The 24646-nt window shown below is 34.5% G+C and overlaps 1 protein-coding gene across 2 annotated transcripts; it reads right to left on the reverse strand.

Moving 5' to 3' along the window:
- Positions 1-1997: 1997 nt before the first annotated feature.
- LOC123566001 (uncharacterized) lies at positions 1998-18649 on the reverse strand. Of its 2 annotated transcripts, none has more exons than XM_053550243.1 (5): positions 18513-18649; positions 11336-11479; positions 9941-10185; positions 4577-4691; positions 1998-2266 (listed from the first exon to the last, which is right to left on the reverse strand). In XM_053550243.1, the coding sequence occupies exons 1-5, from the start codon at positions 18559-18561 to the stop codon at positions 2232-2234; spliced, it is 588 nt and encodes a 195-aa protein (XP_053406218.1). In that variant the 5' UTR covers positions 18562-18649; the 3' UTR covers positions 1998-2231. The 2 variants fall into 2 exon arrangements, with proteins under 2 accessions (XP_053406218.1, XP_053406219.1); XM_053550244.1 differs by having other exon boundaries at positions 11336-11476; positions 18513-18611.
- Positions 18650-24646: the final 5997 nt, after the last annotated feature.

The raw sequence follows: 24646 nt of genomic DNA on the forward strand, positions 1-24646 counted from the left end.
GCACTTACGCGAATATTAATGAACATAATATTATGTTATATAAAGACATATATGCAAATACAAACTATCAAAGAAAAAAACGAAAATATGAGAATAAAAATGAAAACGAATAGAAAAAACAAAAACAAATTGAAAAAAATTATCCCCATGAGGATTCGAACACACAAAATGATTTGCTTATATCCAATTGTTATCTGTATTTTTACCGACTGACCTATGTTATAGTATATAAACTGGATAATTAAAATGAAACAAATACTAATATTTACTTGACAAGTAATGCAAGTAATGTGCAGGCTTTATGAATTATTATTTTATCAGTTATCATAAAATGGACTCGTCCTCGCGTTTCGGCGGGAATCACGTTATTACTGGGGATTAGTATGTCCCAACGATAACATGATGTTTACAAACTTTTAATAGATTTAAATGGAGCATAGGAAATACAAACATTTTTTTTTGTTGACAAAATCTAAATATTTCTAGACTGCATACCAATTACAAATTATCTCTGAGGAAAGGCATACTGTATATGTGCAACAGATCTTTTATCATGCGGGTTCGAAGCTCAGCGACTACAGTTAACTTTAATTTAGATTTCTTCATTTTCTGTATGGCAGAGAAATATCTGAAGCCGATATGGCAGATGAGAAATGCTTAGTATCTTATAAAAGATGATTTTAGTTAAATGCATGTACTAAAGCGAAAAATGAACATTATAGTATATCATATAAAGACATATGCAAATAAAATCAAAGAAAGAAACGAAGAATACGGGAATAATAATGAAAACAAATAGGTAATACAAAGAAAAATATCTAAAAGAAATCCTCATGAGGATTCGAACTTGTACAGTTCCTATTGGTATTTGCATTTCATCCGAATGGGGTATTTTTCTGTATACTTACTGTACAGTTCAAATGAAACAAATTCTGCTATTTACTTATCAAGTAATGTACAAGCATTTTATCAGTTATCATGAAATGGACTTGTCCTCGTCTTAGCGCGAGAATCACGTTATCATTGGGACTGTTTGAGTCATATATCGTAGATACCGTTTAGCCGATAAGACTATATTCAGTAAATACTGTTTTATAAACTTAATATTCTTTTTATTGATTCCCACCACAAAAGTTTCATTATGGAAACTTTTGTCTACAATTTAAATCTAAGTTTACTATGCTTTGGTGTAAGATTAGTATGCTTCAATTTAATATTGAGCGGCGGAAATATAGGTCACATTTAAAGGTCGCTGGATCACATGTCTAAACATTTAAGACACGGCGATCTGGAAGATCAAACGTGCACTGGGGAGTTTGAAAATAACTTGAAGAAATAATTCATAGTCGATGTTTTTTTATAAATTATTCATTGAAAAAATACCATTAAAAATTATAAAAAGAACTCGAGGACGATTGGATATTGCAACAACTGTTTAAATTAACACTAAATCCACTATTTCGGTGCAATAGTAGACCAGTTATTAAACGAATACATCTACACATGGCCTTTTACGTAACCAATTAAAGTCTGATGTTAACCTCTGTTAAACGATACAATTTAGATTATGTATGATATCTCGTCGAAAATTATGATTAGTTATCAGTATTCACTTGCTTCGTAAATTCAAAAGAAACATTGCTAATAGTGATATATATGAATTGTATCCAAACTAAATGATCTTTGAACACGCGCGCACATTTTAATGACACCTCCTCCGTATATTGAAAATTATTTCATTGTCGCATCTGAAATTTCTGAAAATAATATGTATTATATAAAGCCTTCAATGCTTGTTATGTATTAATATGAAATAATAATTGTATCACATTTTACCTGATTATGAGCCTGAAAAGCCATCTAAATCAAATGCAATACTGTATACTAAATTTGTAATATTGAACTACTTAAACGTTCATATTTAAGTGATTGCTCTATTGTTAGCTGACCATAACTTCTCACTACCACATGCAAGTAAGATTAACGCTGAATTATGAAGAATTCAGGCAGTGTTTGAAAGTTTCATGTCAAGCGGTGTAAGGATAAATGAAAACTTACATCTGTTTACACAATAAAGATGGTAACCGCTGTTCACTTTGTAAACAGCGGCACAGAATAATAGTTTCTCTAGTGCGTTCCTCAAGTATGATATCAACTGGATACTATGATATGATCGCATGAGTCCGACATGTATTGGCTAATCATGCTCAGTTGTCGTGAAGGACTACTTCTCATGGATACCGCGATTGTGTCAAAAAATAAATCCCTAAAGAAACAAAAAGAATTATTATACTTTGAAATATCTTAATTCAAGACTTAATGAACTATTATTGATTCGCATATATTACAATTTTGACACGTATGATGCTGATTTGATGGTAAGAGAATGCTAATGGTATTTATTCATTTGTCGGAGTCGATCAGGACTAAACTGAGAACATGTACATTTTCAGTCACTTAGCATCGTCGTTAGCATGATTGTGCAGTTGTAGTGAGATGAAAAAACGGCTGGGTATGAGAAGATTTAGGGAAAGAAATAACATGATTTTTTCATAAAGGTTTCATCATACACCTCAACCCCCTTACCTCTTCTATCTTAATTCAGTTTTAGCGTATTAATGTAATTTATTCATGAGAAAAAAAATGTATAGGTGCGTACTTAAATTGCCTTTAGGCAGCTACCTCAATGTTAGCCCTTGAGAAGTAGAAACCGTTATTGTCCAAACCACGAATTTGCATGCCAAAGAAATGAAATTATTTAACAGTACTGTACATAATTTGCTCGTTGCTGTGAAAAAAGCAATTAGATTGTTACTAGTATGTCACACCAAAGTGAAATGAAACTCTGTGATTTTGTGATCATGATTAGCTGAAGCTGCATCATTAACAAAAATCCTATCATTTATCACAATATGTGAAATAACTATTTTACGTTCATATAACCCTTTGTCATCGGTACAATAAACATAATAAATAAGTTGATAGAAATAATAACTACTATAAAATAATTTTGTAATCATTTTATGAGACAATAATGATATAATAAAACGGCTTTTAAGTGATTTTTTTTGTTGTTATTCGATTAGCTATATTTTAAACTTTTTGATGGTCGACATGTTTTTAAGTCTCTAGAAAAATCTGTACTTTTATTTAATAACATAATAATACATGTGAGGTATCTGCTTATCAACAGTTCCATTCCTCCATCATTCCATTTCACGTTTTGCAGTTGTTTTACGAATCCGTCGTGTTATCCAAAATTAAACTAGGTCAAACCCTGCCGCCATTGCCATTGTGATAGATGTATTGCATTAGTATGCATAAAACCTTGACAGAAGAGTAGTCATGGAATCTATATTAAAAATTGATTTCAGAATACTTATGTAAGTTTGGCAATAGGTTTGGAAAATCACCTCTTTCATACCGTTCTCGCGTGTAGAAATTTTTCTACAATGTAGATTTTAATGAAATTTCCCACAGCTGTAAATAAGCATATGGTCTATGATGTGATGAAATAAAATATATAAGTCCCTGTGCTTATTTTTGATATATTTGACCATGATTAAAGTGAACCGCACATTTCAAGCTAATTTTAAGTCATTATTTTGAATTATTTAACATGTAAGATGTTTTAATATGATATTTAGATTTTAGAAAGATAATAACAGTGACACTGTTATAAATTTACTTACGGATTGCCATTTATTCATAAAATGATTTTCATTTTCGTACGCCGAATTCAGGCTTTATTCTACGTTTTCCGGACAAATAATGTTACGTCTTCACTTCTAGTTTATCAAACGTGCGGAACTACCTTAAAAGTAAACCTTCAACTTCAACCTACCCGTTTTCGGCTCGACATTTCAAAGAATGTAGAGCTATTGTACTCGCCCATTGTCGGCGTCCGCTCCCACGCCGGCGTCCCGAGTTGATAGGGCTTTTGTATGTAAGGTTGCATCTCAGTAACCACTTGTGGGAATGGATTGAAACTTTACAAACTTATTCACTGTAATATATTGACTTGGAGTGCACAGTTTTCATCATTTGTTCCTGCGTTTTTACAAAATTATGCTCCTTTTTCGACTTAGCTATTTTTGGGTTAAGTTTTGTATGTAACCTGGTATTTCAGTACCGACTGAAAATTCACAAACTTGTTCACTGAGTTAAATTGACATGCAGAGCATAGGTTTTATAATTATATTTTGCTTTTTTTTACAACATTATGCCCCTTTATCGACTTAGCTACTTTGGTTAAACTTTTGTATGTAAGCTGATATCTCAGTGTCTACTAACGGAAATGGATTAATATTTCACACACATGTCCACTGTGATTATCTGACATGCACTGGATAGACTCTATAACTCTGTTTAATCTCTTTAAATAATATCCCTTTTTCGACTTTTGTACTTATTTATTTATTCAGTTAACATTCTCTAGTAACAAGGCTGTTGAAAAGTCGAGCGTTGCTATCCACAGATTGCCATTGTTAACGAAAACATTTATAATAATGTAACGTGTCTCGAATGTAACTGTTATTGCTACTGCCATTGTCACCTCAAGAAATAAACAACTTACCGTTGGTATCATTTATGGGGACAATCCGTACGTCATCTAGTCCAATGAATATATGAGGAGATATATGATGTCCAGTGTGGGTCACTAAGTCGGTGACAACTGAATGAAATTTCACCTATAAAATTAACATAATTTTATGTAAAAGTTTCATGCAAAAATATAAAGTCAGCAGCTGTATGATGAACCGTAAATAATACGTTAGATTGCAGTTCCATGATATGCTGTTAAAATAATTGACTAGCTCTACACGAGAAAACAATTGGCATAGCTAAACAAACTAGAATTTACAAAAGGGGAATCAAGGTTTTAGTGTCTGCATACCATTAAGACGATCTAAAGACAAAGTGAAAGATCAGGTTCCATATCCAATGGATACAATGGGTGTTTAAAGGTATTCAAAACTATGAAAGCAAGATGATTTGAACCACCCAAATCGAATTGTTCAAGCTGCAAAAATAAATAGAGTCACTCACACAAAATAAATATTTTGAACGATTAATATAACAAGTGCTGACTGAACTTACGGGATTTTTTTACGGCCTTCACAAGGCACAAACAACGCAAATGTACCATCCACGCCCTTTAGATTGACTCGGGTTAAGCAGATCTTAGCAATTGCACATGTTACAAGTACCAAAATAGTACACAAAATATAAAGCATAATGAAAAAAAGTATTTTGTGGTAAAAATAAGTTTGATGTTCGTGAGGAAAAAGGCCACGGACAATTTTACAAGATATATATACCATATTTATTCAAGTAAGATAAATTCTGTAAAAAAGAATAATTTCCTATTTGTGTGTGCAATTCGGTACGTATATTATAATAGACTATGGTCTCTAGTGTAACCTAGATTTATGGAAATGAAGTGGCCCTTTTACACACGTTAAAAACATTTACCTTAGAATAAGGTAGCTTAAATGTCACAAATCTATTAATTTCAAGATCGGAAGGTTACTAGAAGTCTTGGTTGTACATGTAAAGAAATTGATATAATTTCTTTTTGTTGAAAGAAAACACACTTTCCTTATATCTTTTCATAAGTTAAGAAACACTTTTCTTACAAAAAGGCGAGACTAAACAGGTTAAGATCTAGGTTAATTAATAAGTGCGCCACTATAGAAAAACATGTTGTTTTTCTCACGAAGTGCACATAAAATGCATCTAAAGTTATTAGTCAGGTCATATAAGTGTTAAATTGCAGTAAAATGATGGACATTGGGTGTAACTTCAGTGACAGTTTATCTATATTTTACGAGAAATATTTTTATTGTTTATTACTTTCGGTTTGTACCAGAATTCATTAATTTTGCTTATGTAAATGATGTATTTGACCAATCTGTATAAATATGGAGACAAAATGTGTATTGTCGGACTAAGCTGTAAGGGGACGCCCGCTCACACAGCAACCACGTGGTGGCTCGGAGGCCGGCCACGGTTAAGGCCTTGTGCTGTGCACAGCCCGAGAAGGACTGAAGACGGAGACAGAGAGTTGTGAAATGCTTAAAGGCTTGTTTTGTGCTAGATGGAATTTTGTTAGCTCTGTCAGTCTGAAGTTATACAATTGGTTACGGAAAATAAATTAGTTAGATACAAAAACAGTGTCTTAAGTTATTTATTCAGAGGACTTAAGGAGCGGCTACGCTACACTGTTGATTTGGCGCCGTACGACCAAGGATCGAACAAACATGGAAATATTGTCGCGGGAACACAACAAGAAGTACTACACCACAAGAGGCTACTTTGAGCACCAGCAATACGATAGCAGTAAAATGGACCAAACATATTTTGGAAATCGTCGCGATAACACAACAAGAAGTAAAACACTACAAGTATTATTTAGATTACGAGTAAATAATATGATACTACAAAGGATCAAATATATGCTGGGAAATTGTTTGGACACACAACTAAATGCACGACATCAAAACGGCTACTCCGATCACTGGGACAAAAAGGTATGCATCGTCAGCTCTTGCTTATCTTTCAAGCAACACAGGCAACATGCTGAAGAAGAAATAACGCAACAATCACATTTGGCTGGGATGGTAAAACTGCTAAAACATCGGGATCAAAAGGTGGATGAATACATATTCAAAGATGAGAAATGGAACAATACCTACACAAGGAACGTCGAGAACCAAAAGCTATTAAACTGTTATCAAAAAGAGGTATTTTTTCTGGGCGAATTTCAAAAGGACTTTTCAAGTACCAATGGAAGAGAAACAACAAAATGTATAAATCTAAAAAAGGTTAGTGGCTGTTTAAATACTATCTGATAAACCAATGTGGCTATTCGGGAACAGATAGATTTATTTAGAAATTGCAAGTTCAAAGAGAAGAAAATTAGAAATATTGTTGGCATATTAAGGTTATATTTTGAAACTTTTTGATAAAAAAAATAAAAATTTTGTAAGTCATTAAGGTAGTTTGACAAAGTATTTGTATTAAAGTAACTTAAATTCAATGTGAATAAAATAAGTATTCGGCGAGAAATTTAATACCAAAAGAGAAAGATATACAAGTAATAATAAATTATAAACATTTTTATGGAGTATTTGCGTCAATGCATAGATATCATAATATCGATTACGTTATCCGTCAACTATGTCGGGGTAATTAACAAAACAGTTTTGACATGTATGCAGATTCAATATTTATCGATACAAATATGAATGAATGATGTACATTTTCGCAGGGGAGTAAATAACATAAAGTCGTTTTCTAACTAATGTGTCATATAATGCGTGGAAGTGTGGCACATTATTCAGCAGATAGACAGAAATGTTTATTGTAATAAAATACAAAGTTATTGTGCAGCAAGCTAACTATTTGAAACAGCCTACTCTTAGAAACATGTAATCTTTATTATGAATGTATATGTGTAGTTTTTCATGGGTGACGGGTATACTTTCTTTTGATCATGGAGTTAGGCTAAATGTTTATAGTTGTTTTAATGCAGTCATTTATAATGTGTTTATGGTATAACATACAAGCGTAGTGGAACGCTTTACAGATCATATGGTTGAAATTACCATTTTTGACGTACGTAACGTCTCGGGAGCATACGGAATATGCTATTAATCGCGTGGAAAGCGATAAGCCTTGAGAAGATACATCAGTGAGCAATGTTAAGTCGCTTAAAAGCGTTGGTCGTTGGGAACGTAAAACACGCTCAAACGTACCCATTCCTCAATATGGGGAAAGGAGTCTGGTAATTTTGCTGACAGCTAGACTTCCGTCTCACTGATACCTCATTTATGAAACTGAAGTAAGGTTATGTTAAGGTGCTGCACAATAAGATAATAAATATAAGAAGGGGGAGTATATGTACATTCATTACTGTTAGTCATTGATTAATATAGATACGTTGCGGAAAAAAGAAATTCAATGTTTTAAACTATCAGAAATAACAGATTTAGGAGTATTATGAACAAACGGACATATTTTAAATTTAACGAATTATTTGTTTAATATTTTCATCGAAAATGGTAGAAATATCTGATATCTAGGTGGTATAATTTCCCGAATAGTTATCTGAGGTTAACAGGTAAATGCCACAGCCATGACAGTCACACGGAAGACGTAGACTAAACTAAACGTAAATTCTTTTAAAAACGGAGGTGTGATACATCAATGATTTGCAGAGAATTTACAGAAGTAATTAGGACAGTAAATTTCATTTTTATTTTCTTCGATAGTATTAGAGTGATTAATAGGACAGTGTATAACACTATTATATTTACAATTTCAGATCAGTTGAACTTTGTTTTACCTACTGTTGATAATGTTGTTTTTGTATCGCATGTGTTGCATAAGTATTGTGTCTTAATCAATGTTTAGGGTTTTGAAGCTATATTTATGTTGAGTTAACAAACATAAGCATATATAACTAGTAATGACAATACGACAGGTAAGACACTTTTAGGTCAAATAATTAAAATCTATGGGTAACGTAAGTGTCAATCAACGTCACTTGTCTTGCCAATTCGAGCAACTTATTTGTTTTTTTTTCCTTTTTGATTTATTAATTCAAGTCGTTTGGCGATTTTATCAGTTAAGATTTTAAGATTTTTCATATTCGAGTATAAAAAAATTAACTTAAAATCTTTGTTTTAGGGGAGGTGTAAAGAAATGAGTACAGTTTCTTTTATAAAAACACTTCCTATTTACATAGGTCAATAAATATTCCTTTTAACTAAAAGATGTGACTAAGAACACCACATTAGGTAACATTATGTAGCAATTAAACTGGCTAAGAATTTAACTTCATTAAAAATGAACTTAAAATCTTTGTTTCCATGGGAGATGTAAAGAAATTGATATAATTTCTTTTTGTTGAAAGAAAACACACTTTCCTTATATCTTTTCATAAGTTAAGAAACACTTTTCTTACAAAAAGGCGAGACTAAACAGGTTAAGATCTAGGTTAATTAATAAGTGCGCCACTATAGAAAAACATGTTGTTTTTCTCACGAAGTGCACATAAAATGCATCTAAAGTTATTAGTCAGGTCATATAAGTGTTAAATTGCAGTAAAATGATGGACATTGGGTGTAACTTCAGTGACAGTTTATTTATATTTTACGAGAAATATTTTTATTGTTTATTACTTTCGGTTTGTACCAGAATTCATTAATTTTGCTTATGTAAATGATGTATTTGACCAATCTGTATAAATATGGAGACAAAATGTGTATTGTCGGACTAAGCTGTAAGGGGACGCCCGCTCACACAGCAACCACGTGGTGGCTCGGAGGCCGGTCACGGTTAAGGCCTTGTGCTGTGCACAGCCCGAGAAGGACTGAAGACGGAGACAGAGAGTTGTGAAATGCTTAAAGGCTTGTTTTGTGCTAGATGGAATTTTGTTAGCTCTGTCAGTCTGAAGTTATACAATTGGTTACGGAAAATAAATTAGTTAGATACAAAAACAGTGTCTTAAGTTATTTATTCAGAGGACTTAAGGAGCGGCTACGCTACATACAACATTTTTTTCCCTTTTTAAAATGAATATACCGTTTATTTAGGTCATGTGCTCATCTCATCGTCTAATTATAGTTTGCATGTGTGCCAAATTAATTTTACATTCAAACGATCACCGACAGAGTTATGGATAGGACATTAACATGAATCATATAGATATTTATTCCTCGCTTGGAATGCTAGTTCAAATTGCTAGTTGCTATTTTAAAATACCTAAATGGATATATTAAAATAACGGATGGACGATAGACAGAACATCCTACGGATGTCATAAACATGATTATTTCCATTTTAATTCTTTGCTCTAGGTCTTGTAATTAAACGGCCTGTTAAGTTAATATAAAAGTGAAAACTAAATAATGTAAACAGGTCATGTATATACCTGAAAATCCGAGGACGATGATGCTGGTATTGCAAAAGCTTTCCATTGACGAGTTAAATTTTTAAAAAAAGAAATGTTGTAATCTTTTTCTGTTGTATGTTTAATAATGTACAGCTGAGTTTGCGCCGATTGTGCGAACATCCAGTATTTTATACAGTAAGTACCAGCAGTCACGAATCCTGATGTGATGGTATCTAGAGTTTTGTTTTGTACTTTGCTTGTTTGAAACAAAGCAAAATAGCCATCTGAAATAAGGAATATATTAAATTCTGCAATTGATTATCTAATATCTCCTGCAAATGAGACGGTAAATAGATACGAAATGAAGAGAGCCGTCTAAAAGACACCCATGTCACCTGTTGCTGTCATTATACTGAAAGAGTAGTTAAGTTTAAAAAGCTCGGTAACGACTGATGCCGAAGATATTGTTATTCAGTTCATTTCGACTCACGGACACCTTTTTATCCCATTGACTATGTGTAAATGTATTGTATAGAGAAAAATGGTTGTTAATTAATGCAAAAAGGGAGATAAATCGAATATTGTTCACAACATCACCTTCCCGTACATGGATTCACCGATATATTTGGTGGTCCTTTGAGATCAAATACATTGTATTTGTATAATAAAAGTCCGCTTCCGCCGGTGCTAGGGGCTTGTGGGGCGTTTCACATGTCTATACTTCTTATGAACAGACTCAATCAAACTGAGTTTGCTATTTTATAGCTCTGTAGCGTTTTATGCTTCCCAATGGTCATCACATAGATATCATTCTGAGTTTATTCTTACAACAGCCTGCGTTACGTTTCTTGAAGGTCTTTAAAATAGTTTTAAAGATATAACACATAGTTACTGAAAAGGGAGGACTATCGACAGAGTAATGCTTCTTGGACTGTGTAACTTCTCATGAAACCGGCTATTAGTATGACAAGCACCTTAAAATTCATTCAATCAGTTGCAAAGTAAATGCCTTGACATTTTAATAAAGTACCAATAGTGTGATAATGCAAACAGTAGTAAAGATAAACATATTCTTTTAGTTCCTGCGCTCTGCACATCGTCTTATTGCCATCTATTTAATTCCAATTAGTTTAATTTCCCTGGTTGTTTGCAATTTTAAGGTAAGTGATGCGCAGACAGGCATTCTTTGCTCGATAACGCTATGGAGTTTTGCTAATGATGAATGCGCAATGTACAGTCTTCCGTTACGCAATCGATGAATTGCAACTTAAAAACAATGATGTCCCACACGTAACACCATAATAATGCCAACAATAAAACTATTTCAATTTCTAAATTCATTTGTGAACGTTTAATTTTTGTATGTTTAATGTATAGGCACATTGCCCGCCATGGTTTTACTGCAATGTAATTAAAAAGTAAAGAGGATACTACCTTTGTCCGGACTGGGGGGAATGGCGAGAAATCTATAAGTAAATGTTCCATTCTGAATCACCCACTTCTGATTTACAGTAAATCCACAGATCTTCTGTGGCACGAATGAACAGTTGCTTTCCGATACCGCTGTTACACTCTCTTCTGAAAGTATGTTTATCTTGTTAGTACAGTAGAGAGCTAAGCCTTTCTTAATACTGCAGTAACTGTTATTCTCGCATAGTGCGGCAATTTTCCTTTGATCTTTGCAGCATGTTATACATAGTAACACACATTATTACTACAAAACTGTGCTGATATCTTACAAAACTGTTGCGATATATATCAACACGGAAATCTCTATGGAGTTTCATAAGAAAAAAAGTATTCCGATATATATCAGCACAGTAAAACTGTTCCGATATATATCGGAACACTTTTTCTCTATTGAGGTCCTATCAAGGGAGTATAATTTTTTCCTTTCAAACAAAAGATGATTTTAGCTCCAATTTACAGTTCACAGAGAAAGAATTGTCACAAACACCTACATTTATAAAGTAAAAGAATAAATAAACTAGAATATTTCAAAAACTTGATAGTTATTGCCAAATTCAGAAATACATGAAATATATGAAATTCTGAGATTTCTCAAATGTTTCTTTTTCTTTGATTTTTTTTACAAACAAAACAACAAGTTTTACAATAATTCTGGCCAATGAAATGCAAAGATTTAAAACCAATGCAGAAATTTGTTGGGTACTTTTATCTGGGGAACACATTTTCTAAAACAAAAGTTTTAGTGTTTCAGTCAGCGAGGCGCAGAAAGGGAATCAAAATAGTAAAAATAATAATAAACAAATTTTAATGAAAATAATATATAAATTTTAATGATAAACTATGCGATAAAACAGTTATAATATGTAATGCTCGTGTGTTACCAGGATATATCAGAGCTAGGGGTACATCTCGGTATTTTTCTCTTCACATATCTGTTTCGGCCTACCGGCCTCGACGATATGTGCAGAGAAAAATACCCTCGATGTACCCCTAGCTCTGATATATCCTGGTAACACACTCTCACACATACTATAACTATTACATAATTAGAATATCACTGTTGCAGAATCCAGAAACACTTGTTAAGTTAACTACCCACATTCATATAACTGAAGTACTGTTGAATGAAAGGCGTTTATTCAAAATGAAACAATAATTTATATTGTGAATAATAAGTCTGATAAAATATTTCGAATGTTTTTTTTTTTTTGTTTTTTTTTTGTTTAAGAAATAATACACTGACGAGATATGAAAACGCAACAACATGGTCGTTGGGAGTTTTTTTAAAAACTAATTAAACAACACTCATAAACTGGGAAGTTATCAAATTAGCAACTTATCAACAATGTATTTGAAAAAAATAACGATGATAACATTCTCCATTATTACGTAATCACGCTAAATTCCACGTCAGTAAGCTTAAACGTTAATACCGGGTATGTCCCCCATTTCTCCTGATCACTTCCTGAAGTCGAAAATGCATTGAGCGACACAAATTCCTGTAGACTTGACGAGGAATGCGTCCCCACTCATAAATCAGCACATTCGTTAACTCCTGTACGTTTGTTGGAGGGTTAGGACGTTGACGTATTCGACGTTTTAACTCATCCCACAGATGCTCTATAGGGTTACAGTCAGGTGAAAGAGCCGGCCACGGCAACACAGGAATGTTGTTATTGTTTAGTAAGTTCATTGTCACTCTGGCTCTGTGAGGAGGAGCGTTATCTTGCATGAACGTAAGTTGGTTACGTTGCTGGAATATCGGCAGGACAACGGGCGTAATAATCTGATTTATATAGCTTTGCGCGTTCAAATTACCATTGCATATCACTAGCTCTGACATAAAGTTACTGTTGATAGCGCCCCAAACCATAACGCTACCGCCGCCGTAACGCTTATGCTCCACAACACAATTATCTGCAAAACGTTCATTACGACGACGGTACACACGTATCCTTCCGTCTGCGTTGAACAAATTGAATCAACACTCATCAGAAAACAAAACCCTATTCCAATTCACGTTGTTGATGTTGGCACGTGCCCATTGGAGTCGTTGACGTCGATGACGTACAGTGAGCACGGGAATTTTCGCTGGCCGCCGGCACCGTATCCCGTAATTACGTAATCGTTTAGTCACTGTGGTTCGATGGATTGGTCGACCTCTTGTCCCAACGACTATGTTCGCAGTTGATGTCGCTGTAAGTTTACGGTTACGTAGATGACGTTGACGAATGTAAACGTCCTGACGTGGCGTCGTTGCTGGCGTTGCCCCTGGTCGTGGACTGTCCAACACGGAGCAAGTACGATTGTATCGCTGAATCAACCGCGAAATTGTCGATTTGTTGACGTTAAAACGTCTAGCGACCGCTGTTTGCGTAATACCAGTTTCTAACAGTCCTAATATCCGATTTCGATCTGCGTTATTTAACCGCGGCATCACTTTAATTTATAACTTTCCAAAATTATATTGATTTTATAAATTGTAGGTGTGTTATGTCTGTTCTCAAATGAAATTTAAAACGAACTGACCACATTGTAAATTTGCACGGAGCGCACGAGGAAAAGTTGCGGTACAAACAATGGTAATTTTACGGTTTACTGTGCTGATTAAATTTGAACACAATGGGTAGAGAGTATCGAGATATGCATGTGTTGAAAATTTTAAGGTGATGCTTTTTTGTAATAAAAAAAATATTCAGGCATATGTTTGTTGCGTTTTCATATCTCGTCAGTGTATATCTCATCCAGTGATTTGTCGTTGAATAAATCATTGTTTGGAGTTCAGATGCGAAGGAATTATATCACGAGGGCTAAGCCCAAGTGATATAATAATGCGCATCTGAACGACAAACAATGATTTATTCAAGAGCAAAACACATAATGAGATAAATTATTTCGATTCTAACACGTTACCAAGGATTTTTAAGTACATCCATGAAGACATTCATTAAATATTTGCCCGTTTTCAATTGGTTTCTTTTCAAGCGCGCCGCTAAGCCGTTTGAAGCCCTGACGTAATAATTGTGACGTCAGAACAGTGATTTGTTGTATAATAATTCACTGTTTTCAGCCTTCTTTGTTTAATAGGAAAATGAATCGGATCGTGTTAGAATTTGTGTTTTTCCAGGGAAAAATGCGATACATGATGTATTATAACTTTTATTACGACTCACAAAATGTGCTTGGGCTTAAGGTAGGGAACCGAAATTGCACTCGGCAATTTCAGTATGATCACAAAGTATACTAATTTGAAGTATTATTCCAAATAATGTAACTAGCTAGGATTTCTAAAGAAAAACTTCTAAGGCTCGGGTCAGAGTAAAGATTCACGAAGATTTGTCAAATTCAAGAGTCATGTTTACGACACGGGTCAGTGTTAAGAGTCATGATAAAGTTCTGAGTCCGGGGTTGGAGTCATATCTAAGACACGGGTCTGTGTTAAGAGTGTTGATAAAGACTCGGGTCATGGTTAAGAGTCATGATAAAGACCCGGGTCATGGTTAAGAGTCATGATGAAGACCCGGGTCATGGTTAAGAGTCATGATAAAGACTCGGGTCATGGTTAAGAGTCATGATAAAGACTCGGGTCATGGTTGAGAGTCATGATAAAGACCCGGGTCATGGTTAAGAGTCATGATAAAGACCCGGGTCATGGTTGAGAGTCATGATAAAGACTCGGGTCATGGTTGAGAGTCATGATAAAGACCCGGGTCATGGTTAAGAGTCATGATAAAGACCCGGGTCATGGTTGAAAGTCATGATAAAGACCCGAGTTAAGGTTAAGAGTCATGATAAAGACCCGGGTCATGGTTAAGAGTCATAATAAAGACTCGGGTCATGGTTAAGAGTCATGATAAAGACCCGGGTCATGGTTAAGAGTCATGATAAAGACCCGGGTCATGGTTAAGAGTCATGATAAAGACTCGGGCCATGGTTAAGAGTCATGATAAAGACCTGGGTCATTGTTAAGAGTCATGATAAAGACCTGGGTCATGGCTAAGAGTCATGATAAAAAGACTCGGGCCATGGTTAAGAGTCATGATAAAGATCCGGGTCATGGTTAGGAGTCAAAATAAAAAGACTTGGGACATGGTTAAGAGTCATGATAAAGACTCGGGTCATGGTTGAGAGTCATGATAAAGACCAGGGTCATGGTTAAGAGTCATGATAAAGACCAGGGTCATGGTTGAGAGTAATGATAAAGACCAGGGTCATGGTTGAGAGTCATGATAAAGACTCGGGTCATAGTTGAGAGTCATGATAAAGACCCGGGTCATGGCTGAGAGTCATGATAAAGACTCGGGTCATGGTTAAGAGTCATGATAAAGACTCGGTCATGGTTAAGAGTCATGTTAAAGACCCGGGTCAAGGTTAAGAGTCATGATAAAGACCCAGGTCATGGTTGAGAGTCATGATAAAGACCGGGGTCATGGTTAAGAAATCATGATAAAGACCCGGGTCATGGTTAAGAGTCATAATAAAGACTCGGGTCATGGTTAAGAGTCAGGATAAAGACCCGGGTCATGGTTAAGAGTCATGATAAAGTCTCGGGTCATGGTTATGATAAAGACTCGGACCATGGTTAAGAGTCATGATAAAGACACGGGTCATGGTTAAGAGTCATGATAAAGACCCGGGTCATGGTTGAGAGTCATGATAAAAAGACTCGGGCCATGGTTAAGAGTCATGATAAAGATCCGGTCATGGTCAGGAGTCAAAATAAAAAGACTCGGGCCATGGTTAAGAGTCATAATAAAAAAAAGACCTCGGTCATGATTAAGAGTCATGATAAAGACTCGAGTCATGGTTAAGAGTCATAATAAAAAGACTCGGGCCATGGTTTAAAGGCATGAAAATAACTCGAGTTAAGGAAAAATGCGATACATGACGTATTATAACTTTTATTATGTCCCATAAAATGTGCTTGGGCTTAAGGTAGGGAACCGAAATTGCACTCAGCAAGGTTAAGAGTCATGATAAAGACCCGGGTCATGGTAAAGAGTCATAATAAAGACTCTGGTCATGGTTAAGAGTCATGATAAAGACCCGGGTCATGGTTAAGAGTCATAATAAAGACCCGGGTCTTGGTTAAGAGTCATGATAAAGACTCGGGCCATGGTTAAGAGTCATGATAAAGATCCGGGTCATGGTCAGGAGTCAAAATAAAAAGACTCTGGCCATGGTTAAGAGTCATAATAAAAAAAAGACCTCGGTCATGATTAAGAGTCATGATAAAGACTCGAGTCATGGTTAAGAGTCATAATAAAAAGACTCGGGCCATGGTTTAAAGGCATGAAAATAACTCGAGTTAAGGATAATAGTCAAATAAATTCACTGACTACATGTAGACGAAATATTTATCTGATCAGACAAAGTATCAATTTTATCTGTTTTAAAGGCTTAACGGTATCGAAGTACAGATTTCGTATCATCCTGTTTCACATTTGAATCCATGCCTGTACGGTTCTTTGTGCCATCAAACGACGTCAAACGACGTTATGAGTGTTGCAAAATTCATTACATATGATGACACAGATTTAATAAAACTGATTCTGCTATATTTACTACGTTCCTTCTTATGATACTAAAGGATTTTTTGTGCATTTATCAACTATCTCAGCAGCAGAATTTTAGTGCATTGAGACGATTGTAAAACTTTTCACCTTCCATTCAATATTATTGTATTATACAATAAATTTTTGTTGAAGCTGTTCTCGCCTAGATTACAAATAGGCCGCAGCATGTACATCTGTATTATGAGTAAAAAGGCAAGATGAATCTTTAAGTTGCTCTATTTATTGCATTGCAGCTTTAGTACGTTAATGGAATGTTGTTAGTCTAAGGTATCTGTACTGCAGGTATTTAATATATGACAGGAAAACTGTAAGTAAATTCGTCCATTATGCATCCCTGGATCACGAAAATAATTGAACACGTTGTACAAAACTTTCACGTCAATTATATTAACTTGTTAACGGAATAATATCTACAACACTTTAAAGTTCCCACTAGGAACAGACAAAATTAGCGTAAATAATATAATTTGCAAGTTTGCATTCATTGTTTTATCTGCAATCAATCAGCAAATGGACAAAATAGTAAATGGAGTCACGTTTGAAAACTATTCGTCAATTATTTAACAGAATGGCTGATAACATATAGCTATACTTCTACGGGAAAATACTTTACTTCCTTTTAAAATTTGTGTGAATACTTGGGATAAATTATAAACCAAAATATAGCAATATCATTCTACACAATTCATCTGAATAGTTTTCACAAGTCATTTATCTGTTTGGCTTTTTTTTATTTCTTAACATGATAACGTGTCCTCTTGCTTCGGAATCATTTCCCTTTCAAGTTGCGTATGATATTTATCTTGAACTCCTGCAGCGAACATACTTTCCCACATAAAATTTCAAAAAAGGTACGCTAATGAAATATATTTATTATACAGTAATTGACTTATGTTGAGGTCAATATGTGTTTTTACGAACCTGTAAAATAATATTGACCAAGGATGCCCTTCACAAATCCACTCATTTGAATGGCCCATATTTCATACACATACGAAAAAGTGATATCACAAGAGTCTTTATCAATTTTGCGGGTCAATATCGCTTTTTGCGGACCCGCGCGTGTACCCCTTTCGACCAACCAAATGAGTGCATTTGAGAAGGGTATATAATATACACTTTTATAAATTTTCCTGATTAAGTTACCGCGTTACTTGAACATTAGATATGAGTACATTTACTTCGAATAACATGCCAGATGTCCAAACCTGCAAGCTTAATACAAATGCATAACATTCTAAAAACAAAGAAAAATATCAAACAGGGAATGCCACGCACCAAAAGCGCAGCCTCCTCAAAACGAACCCCCAGCACGCAAACGCGTGCACCACACACACACACAAAGCTTACACATCAGGACAAAACGAACAACACACACACACTCAAAGCCAACACATAAGGACAAGACGAACAATAAGCATACACACACGCGCGCACACGAAGTCAACACACAAGGACAAAACGAACAAACAAAGGAACATGTATGAACCATATTTTTGTTGAAACTATCCAACAACTGCTATATCATTTAATCACGACATAATAGTACAGTAAATGATATTTACCTTTTAATAAAATAGTCAGTAGAAATAACCCTAATGTAAATATCCACATATTTAAATTTAATTTAAAAAAAATGTATTCAAGGCACACTGATTGATACAAACTGGTCAGTTATCATACATAAACAATGTCAATCATGTTTATGAAATGATAAATGATAACAAAATGGATGGATGCTGATTAGGACGTATTATTAAAATTCAAGTATCAACGTATATATGAATGAAGGTAACTGTCGATACGTGTATATAGTTTTTGATTGTATTTCAGTTATATGGTTTGATGACTGATGATCATACGTTACTTCAAATCTAATCATATATATAAGGCTTATTTACGGAGAAGTAATTAAGATAGATTCCCAGATCCTATGAGAAACTAAGTACAACAAACGCAAAAATAGCCACACACCTTCCTCGGCATGCCAGCAACATGCCTATTACATAATTTGCCCGGTACTTTAAGCACATTTAAATATAAAAAGAAATAGAACTAACAGAACTAATACATGTGTATTTAATCATGTTTAATTGCTTCTGTCCTACGGCGAAACAGATTCACGAAAATGCAGGCGAATGGCGGGCTTATTTTCTTTAATGAATGCGTGTCCTGTGTTCACAATACATTTTCAGTCTCAGCCGAGTTTGATAATGAAGCTTTATTTTGTCATTTATAATATCTAAAAAGTATTTTTAAAACTACATTTTAAGTGAATAACTATTTTTCAAGTGACTATTCAGTATTGATGGTCAGTTTCAGTTTGAATATAACCTTAAAGGTTTAGTAAAATTTATATGTCAAACTCAGCTGACAGCGATGGTACATAAAGCCTGTTGTTGTGACAGTTAATAAAATCAATAAGAAGATTCATTGCAAGCAATGAACACAACCAAAAGAAATATGATAGCAGTCTAACTCCATGATCTCAAACGAAGCACACTATTTGTATTAAAACAAAACGTACTATGTTCGATCTAATGCCCTAGGGTGACTGGCCAAGGTAACATTTAATCTGTACTTATTTCTAAAGAGATAAAGATTGGCCTCGCGTGTTCTGAGAATATGTATCATGGAAAGATTTTAACACCAAATAAACTGACTTCTTGCTAGTTAATAAGTTATTCTATTTTCACATTTTTTCCATTTGTTTTTTTTTTAAGATTTCACTGGAAAAAATGCCATTGTCATGATTGGGTAACCAAGTACGTTTTACGGACTTTATCAGTATCTTTTAAGTATAATGCTTCATTTTGGAATGAAAATCATCGTTATTTATGTATTTAGATACAAGCTATTGTAGACATTTATAATTTATCAAATATTAAATTCATATCAATAAAATGTTTTTCATTTGTCCTGAACGTTATCAAATGATCTTATTAATAATCTGTTAGCTATAAATTATATAAATCATTAAAATCACGGTGCTCCTAATATATACTCATGCAGTGCCACAACAGGATTTTTTATTTTGCATTGAACCCATATAAACATCTATTGCATATTTGACAGCGACTCGTTATAATATTTAGTTACTAGTATTTTGTTCAGTTACACCAACACTTAGCATCATATAGCGACGTGTTAGAGGAAAATCCCAGATACTCGTTGACACGGGCGGGCACCAGTACAGAACAGCCGATCTAGATGGCTTCCTCACAATAATGAATTTAATCCCAAGATCGAAGTTTCAAACCTAAAGCATTAAGGGACAAGTGAACATCATAACACGGCCACTGAGGCACTGATGGAAATATTAGAGTGAAATATATTTGATATTCAGTCGATGAAATATATTTTTATTGTACAGTTAAACAGACAATTATTTCTTTTAATATCCTATTCTAATTAAATATCAACATTTTTTTTGCAATTTAACAATTAATTAACTTTTGTAATTAGTACGTGTACTTCCTATTTCCCTTTGCTTTAATTTCAAGACGACACATTTTGTAAATTTATGTTATAATAACATTTTGTGATAATTTCAGATATTAGCGAAAATTCAAAACTGTTTAATTACATGCTTCTTCGAACAAGAAGAGACTATAGGAGAATTAAAAAACGCAACCCAGCAATACTATACCAGACTCTGTTTTATCTCATAATCTATCTGGGCTATATTTATTAGATCAGGTTATCAACTGGTAAACAAACTACCAGATAAAGTCAAAATCGTACAACTCATTTTAACAACAATGTATATGTCCAAAATCTAGGATGAAAATGATTCATTTACTTTTCTGATTTAAGATGCAAAGTGCTTTTGACTTTCTTGCTAAATGTACACATATCTTTCTAAAAACAAGTTTACTGAAAAGTACAATACTATCATGCTGTCTGTGGCAACGTTTTGTGCTGTTACGTAAAAATGATAAGAGCGGGCACTTTTCACTTTATGGCACTTTATGAGGTGTGTTGATCAGCCAAAAATTGTACTTTATCTTGCTTCCTTACACCAATTTATATAAAAAAAAGTTTAACTCTTCGTCTCCTAACGTTTATCCTACCTCGGTAAACCAAACACTTTTACAATTCGTTCGTTGCAACTGGATTCGCTCTGCAGGGAAATGTATATGTGCACTGTCTACATTTATGCAACATCAGAATTTTGAAATAAGGACACTTGTCTTAGTACGGTGAGTAAGAAGGAAATAAAGATTAAAAAACACATGTTGGAGAACGGTTGGGAAACATTCAGCCTGTTTATCAAACTACATTCTTAAATTACCAGAAATGTAACCCTGTAGAATGACTGTGTAAATATTTATTTCTGTACTTGAAAGGAATAAAATAAATATTTTTGTAACGAGTTTTTGATCAGTATCGGCTGATAGAAATGTCCGTACCGATCTGTTCAACTGGAATATTATCCTAAAATGTTAACAATAATTCAAAGGTAAGAGAAGATATCTACGAAGCACACAGCACAGCAAACACAGGCTGTGCCACACATCGTCATGTAGACCCGCCACAATTAGAAACTGTAAGACGCTAAGAGATCATATTGACAAGGTACAGGTAGTGTAAGTGCAAACTGAATTAACAGTCACCGAAATTACGTGTTATCACTCGAAGTTTGGCCTTTAACATATATACGACATCATTACCTTTTAGTAACCACACAAAAAATCAACATGTGGATATTATCGTCAGGTTTCTGTTTGCTGTTATTGTTTTTAAAGGTAATTATACTGAATGTTAAAATCTTTATGAAGTTTTATATGTTTGAACGTATTTGATATAAGATTCATATAATTATGAGGATAAAGGAAAACTTTATATTTTGTATAAACATCTGCTTGTATTTGTATATAGCACGTTAAAATAATAAATCATGTATATAAACATTTTTAAGTTTAAAGTATATATTTACTTGAAAATAATCTCTTTGTGGCAGAAAAATAGCGATTTCGGTGTCAATTATGAAAAACATATCTATCTGCGGTAAGGCAAGTTGTTGAGCTATCAGATGTATATTTGTTGGCGCAACTGAATCAATGCGAACTCTTGCTGAAACTTTATCAAACGCAACGAAAGATACGAGCCTGCCCACTTAGCTCAGTAGCGAGAGCGCAGATCTACGGAACGCGTGATTGTGAGTTCAATACCCCGGCGGGGCATGTTCTTCATGACGATTTGATAGATGACATTATGTCTGAAATCATTCGTCCTCCACCTCTGATTCATGTGGGGAAGTTGGCAGTAACTTGCGGAGAACAGGTTTGTGCTGATACAGAATCCAGGAACACTGATTAGGTTAACTGCCCGCAGTAACATAACTGAAATTCTGTTGAAAAACGGCGTTAACCCAAACAAACAAACAAGCAAAGCAAAAATGTTGCCACAATATAAGTAAAATATAGGTATGCAAAGTATTACTTCGGTTGTAATGCGACATCATATGATTACTACTTGCTTATTATTTTTTCGCAGTGTTTACCTAAATTTACAAATGAATAGTATTCATCAACTACCTTCAAACTGTAGAAATGTTTAAGGAATTTTTTATAAACAACAACGGCAGACAATCCTGTATAATTTTCAAAGATAACTTTAAATATATTACACTGCTGTCCATATTATCAACGTTTGGCAAAGATACGTGTGTTTGTTCATCTGATAATCGTTTTAGTAAGTAAAGGGTTCTTATCTAAAATTCATATCATATAGTTATAAGACGTCTTCTTTAAAGTCCATATTTCAAAACGGTGTTGCATAAACTCGTTTCCATTAAAGCAGAACTCCTTTCGCTTCAATAGTAATAAATCAGATAATAATAATTGAGAAGACAATGTAAAAAGAAAACTACACAAATTTATCTCATTTTGTGAAATTTCGTTTTGATTTGTTAAGTAACGTATGTTAACAGAGAGATTCTCGTGCCTACGTGCTGTTAAAACACCTTTTTTATGCGCGTTCCGCGGCAAAGAGTAAACGTAATACGGCCTAAAACGGATGAGTAAACGTGTGTTAACAGAGAGATTCTCGAGCTCATGTGCTGTTCAAACACCTATTCCGCGACAGAGCGTAAAGGTATGACCGCCTTAATTAAACGGATGATTCAAAAGGAATCAACACCGCCTCGTTAGCCTAGTGGTAGAGCGTCCGCTTCGAGTGCGGGAGGTCGTGGGTTCGATTCCCGGCCGCGTCATACCAAAGACGTGAAAAATGGTACCAGTGGCTCCCTTGCTTGGCGCTCAGCATTAAAAGGGCAGAAACTGGCCTCTTCTCTCATACCCTCGTGGCGATTGATTCCATCAGGAATGAGGCGTCGAGAGTGATTAATATAAGTTGTAGAACTTCCTTCACAATCGACCTAAAATAAATTATGTATAAACTAAAAGGAAATGACATCAACGTCATATAATAACGTCGACATTCCCGGGTATATCGTGGAAATTTAATGACGTTGAGGATCAATATACTCATTTATTAGTCTTTACACGTTTTATGTTATAGCAACTGCGAATCCCTCAGGATGCGTTGGTAACATCGCCTTACCGGGTTCGGGCACCAATAATCCCTGCAGATGTTATAACACGAAACGAACATGCGGTATCCCTACATGAAATCATTTTTTTTTTCGTTTATGAATGTCACAACTATTGTAATTCACTGGGTATTGTGTTACATTCACTTTGTACATGCTAATGAAAGGATATACATATGTATGTACAGTGTAATGTAAAATACGTGAACAATCAGAACAACTGTACTTTATATTTAAACGACATGTCATACTTAAGTTAATCATCCTCTGACCTCACCGGTGAAGCATTTTCAGTCAATGTAACTTAACGTAACATGTCTAGCGATTCTTTTAGTATTTTTACTTAACAATTCATCTTTAAGCACATAAATCATGTAGTTAGAGCTGCACTTTTAGTCAGTTTAGCTAGTTCAACATGATCGTTTAAGTATGTCATTGCGAAGATACTTGCAATACTGGAGGACTGCAGCAAACCGGAAGTTGCGATTTTTCAACAGATACTTGCCACTACACACTTACAGGTTGGAAACGTATCACTGGATCCTACAGGTTTTTATTCACCACAAAACTACGAGGAGCACATTGAAAAGGTATATTGTTTGTCATTATTAAAGAAGTACTGATTCCAGTTATAGCAGTAGTATTTATTTAGTTTGGTTTAACGTCGCACCGACACAATTATAGGTCATATAGCGACTTTCCAGCTTTGATGGTGAAGGAAGACTCCAGGTGCCCCTCCGTGCATTATTTCATCACGAGCTGGCACCTGGGTAGAATCACCGACCTTCCGTAAGCCAGCTGCAAGGCTTCCTCACATGAAGAATTCAACGTCCTATAGCAGTAGTATCTCTATATGACAGTTCACATAGAAATAGAGGCCTTCAGAATATATCTCATATACTATTACATTTTCCTTGACAGTATCTTTCTAACATTCTAACATGCTCTACTGTCAAGGAAAAGGGAAATGAATTTATGAAACAGTAAAGCACTTTAAATTGTATGTCCCGCCATTGAAAGCAGTATAGAATTGGAAACAATACACATCTTGAAAGTTTGAACGAAACGCAATACAAAAATTTTCAGAGAAGGGCAAATTCTTGCGCATATGTAATACTTAATCGCATGTCATAGTCATTGTAC

The sequence above is a fragment of the Mercenaria mercenaria genome, chromosome 8, assembly GCF_021730395.1.
Source record: "Mercenaria mercenaria strain notata chromosome 8, MADL_Memer_1, whole genome shotgun sequence".
Classification (NCBI taxonomy): domain Eukaryota; kingdom Metazoa; phylum Mollusca; class Bivalvia; order Venerida; family Veneridae; genus Mercenaria; species Mercenaria mercenaria.

Excerpts from the sequence above, each read along its gene's own strand:
- LOC123566001 (XM_053550243.1), bottom strand. The coding sequence starts at position 18,561 with ATGTGGATATTTACATTAGGGTTATTTCTACTGACTATTTTATTAAAA. Across the intron at positions 10,186-11,335 it reads TCCCCCCAGTCCGGACAAAG|ATGGCTATTTTGCTTTGTTT; the intron begins GTAGTATCCTCT and ends TCCTTATTTCAG. Across the intron at positions 4,692-9,940 it reads CATCGTCCTCGGATTTTCAG|GTGAAATTTCATTCAGTTGT; the intron begins GTATATACATGA and ends TTAATTTTATAG.